At 41.0% G+C, this 3676-nt stretch overlaps 1 protein-coding gene across 1 annotated transcript in view; it reads left to right on the top strand.

The window, feature by feature from the left end:
- The first annotated feature begins 564 nt into the window (after nt 1-564).
- Nucleotides 565-3676, top strand: part of CUNH12orf42 (chromosome unknown C12orf42 homolog) — a 4482-nt gene continuing 1370 nt past the window's right edge. Inside the window, exon 1 of the mRNA XM_024732128.1 lies at nt 565-970. Within this exon, the coding sequence (XP_024587896.1) occupies nt 565-970 (406 nt within the window). The remainder of the gene's footprint in view (nt 971-3676) is intronic.

Consider the following 3676-nt stretch of genomic DNA (forward strand, 5'->3'; position numbering starts at 1 on the left):
TCCACTCTCTGCCTCTGTCATCACATGTCATTCTTCCTGTGTGTCTGTGTCAGTTTTTTCTTCCTATAAGGACACTAGTCATATTGGACTAAGGACTTACCCTAACAACCTCATCCTGACTTGACTGCAGTTACGAAGACCCTATTACCAAATAAGGTCACATTCACAGCTACAGAAGGTTAGGACTTCAACATATCTTCTTGGGGGACACAGCTCAACCCATAAGCTTCAAACTAGCTTTCTGACCTGAAAAGATGGAGATAATAATTCTATTTGTTAGATGAGGTTCCCGTGAGAACTAAATGACCAACATATCTGGGCCCTCACACGGTGCCTGCAATATAGCTTGAACTCAACAAAAGCATTTCCAGCCCTTTCCCTCCCCTTCCACACCTTTTTCCTCCTCTTCTTCTCCTACTTGGGCACCCGCGTCCTTGACTTCTCTGTCATTTTGTTCGCTCAGGATAGAAACATGAAACAAACAAAAACATCCATCCGTTGCCTGATTTTATCCTTCCTGCCATTAATTTCGTAGGTGATATTTAAGTCCCTTCCTTCAAAATAATGTGTTTACCTTATACAGTATTTCCAGAAAGGATTCAGACTCCAGTGACATATAGAAGACTGCTCTGTGCTCTCCAGTCCAGCATCCCCAGGCCTCCTGCTGTAAGTATAGCTTCTTTCGATAAAGAAAGCCACAGAGAAGCAAATCCCTCTCCAACACCATCCAGTGAATGGGAAGAGACCCCACTGATCTTCACGGTCAGACAAGAAATGAATATGGGAGCCAGAGGATCACCCAGGCAGGCCTGGGGCAGTTCATTTCTGGAACAGGAAATGACAAAAATGCCTATTCAGGTCCACTCAGTAAATCCTGTGCACCTGGAGGCCATAGGCACACATATCAACAGGCACTTGAGATTTCAGAGCCAGCCCCCTTGTAATTCCAAGGGAGATTCTGTCCCATCTGGTGAGTACCACTTTGTGGTTCCTAACTCTTTCTTCCTCTTTTCAGTTGGCCACATTTCATTTTTAACTTCAATAGAAGCAGCAAAATTATTTGACCCAACGGTAAGTCCTATTCTAGAACATGCTATAAGAACTGTAGTTGTCAGTCTTTAATGGAAGTCTGCTTGTTGCTTTGTATTGTATTGGAGGAGAGCACAGGTGTGAGCTGATGACAAGAGTTTAATGATTCAGGTATTGCACCTGATGATAATAATAATGACAAGTATTATCATCAGCATCCCAACCCCCATTTATGATGCTCTCAGATACTGTGCTGAGCACTTTGTTTTATGAAATCCTCATAGAACCCTCTTAGGCAGATAATGTTATTATCCCCATTAAGGAAGGTGTGAATTCATAGCACAGAATAATGTGTATAAAAATGAAGTATCTCAAAACTGTGTAACAGGAGGAATGGTTTAAAGGTAAGAAGATGGACCAGAAGGAATGAGCTTTGACCTCAGGGAAACCCAAGCCCAGAACCAGAAATACTTGGGCTCAAATTTCTGCTTTCTGCTGTTTCATTGAGTTCTGTCGCCATGATCAAGTTCCATAAATGTTCTTTGAGCCCAGTATTTTCTGTAAACTGACAATTACTACCTTGAAGAGATGTTGTTGATATAAAATTCCCTGAACACAGCAGGGCCGACTAAATGGCGGTTGTGATGATGGTGTTTATGGTGCTGATATTCTGACTGCAGGAGAGGAAATGTCAGGAGACAATGCATACCTCCAAATATTCTAGGAAGTGTCATGTAGAAGGAGAAGGATTAGACTGATTTGATGCTTTTATTTTTTTAGGTAAGTTTTTGGGTAGATTTTGTTGCACATATTTATACAGTTTGTTGGAATTGACCAATAGAAGGAAGAGAAATTTTGACACAGTCCAAAGGAGAACCTTCTTTGAACTAGAGGATAATGTCCTGCCTGGACTGTAAATGGTAAAGTAGAGGCTGGGAGACTTTCTGCCAAAGATGCTGAGTCAGAGATTCTTCTTTGCTGGGAGGATGGGCTTGATGATGGCATGCTGAGGATGCTGGCAGGTTAACACATTTTGAGTCTTATGTATAAGGCAATGTGCTAAAATCTGAACATACATCTTCAATTATGGTCCATACGGCTACCTTCTGAGACAAGAACTGTTATCTTCCCATGGTTTAGATGACGATTTGGTGGCCCACAGAGATTCTGTAACTTTAGGGACGGAGCGAGGATTCGAGCCTCCATTCTGACTCCAGGTCAGAGCATTCCTATATTAAGATTCCAGATATGACAATAATAGCTCATAGGTACTGAGCACTTATTATGTACGAGATGCTTTACATTTTATTATGTTCTTCCCTCAGATACTTGCTTAGTTTGCTTTTACGCTTCCTTCAGATCTTTACTGAAATGTCACCTACACGGTTGGGCTTTCCTAACCGTTCTCACTTTATTTTCCTCCTTAAGATTGATTACCAGCTGACACTTATACATTTCTTTGTTTGCTTATCTGTTAGCCTGCTTTCTCTTCCATTCCCTCTCTTCCCAACTCGAATGCATGCTCCATAAGTGCAGGGATATTGCAGCTTTATTCCTTTCTGTATTCCCAATGTCTAGAATACTGCCAGACACATAACAGGCACTCAAATATTAATGAATGAAGAAAACGAATGGACAGATTTAATCCCACTAGCAACCCTGTGAAGTAGGTAATACAATCCTCATGTTTCAGGTAAGGACAAAGAGACTTAGGCCAGGTGATATGCTGGGATATAAATCTATGATGGTCTGCCCCCAAAGCCTGTTTATTCCCTTACACCAAACTGTCCCTCTAAGACAGTTTGTTACAAAAGGCATCATTATTGAATTACATTCAGGGAAGGAATTCCTATTCTTTGTCCCAAGACAGAGGACAGCATATTCTGTCTAGGTTGTATTCTGTTTCTCGAAATTCCAGAGTCACATCTATGATCTTAGGTGGAATCGTCTTGCAATGAATGGGTCATATGCCAGGGCTGTAAATCTAAATCACCAAACAGTTATTAAGCATCTATCTGTTTTTCACAAAGCAATGTGTTTGGCTCTCTGAAAGCTTTTATTTACCTGGCCATATTGAAATGCCATTCTACCTTTATTTCCAGGAAATAAGTCTCACGTTGGAGAAATCAGGATCACTAAAAATTTTGCACAGTTTGACTTGGTTATGTTAAGTGTGTAGTGGGAGCTGCCCAGTACATACCAAACATAGAACAGTGTGTGATGAACTAAATTGAAATACTTAGTGTTTTACCATTTGACACCCACTGTTAGGAAGGCAATGTGCATTTGAAACCTTCTACATATTTTTTGAGTTTGCCAGTGATCCCTTGGGTGGCTCCAAATATTTCAGACATCTGCATGCTATTCAAAGCCCTTTAAAAGTTTACAGAAAGTGATTTAAATCATCTAAGTTATCTTAATACACTACTGAAGAATTACACTTTAATTTTGCGTAGGTCAGTGGGCAGGATTTCTTACCTAAAAACGATTTTTTTTTGGGGGGGCCACAGGGCGCGGGGCATGCGGGATCTTAATTCCTTGACCAGGGATCAAACCTGTGCCCCCTGCAGTGGAAGTGCAGAGTCTTAACCACTGGATTGCCAGGGAAGTACCCCCCAAACGATTTTATACATACAATATATATCAA

The sequence above is a fragment of the Neophocaena asiaeorientalis genome, unplaced genomic scaffold, assembly GCF_003031525.2.
Source record: "Neophocaena asiaeorientalis asiaeorientalis breed wild unplaced genomic scaffold, Neophocaena_asiaeorientalis_V1.1 scaffold418, whole genome shotgun sequence".
Lineage (NCBI taxonomy): Eukaryota > Metazoa > Chordata > Mammalia > Artiodactyla > Phocoenidae > Neophocaena > Neophocaena asiaeorientalis.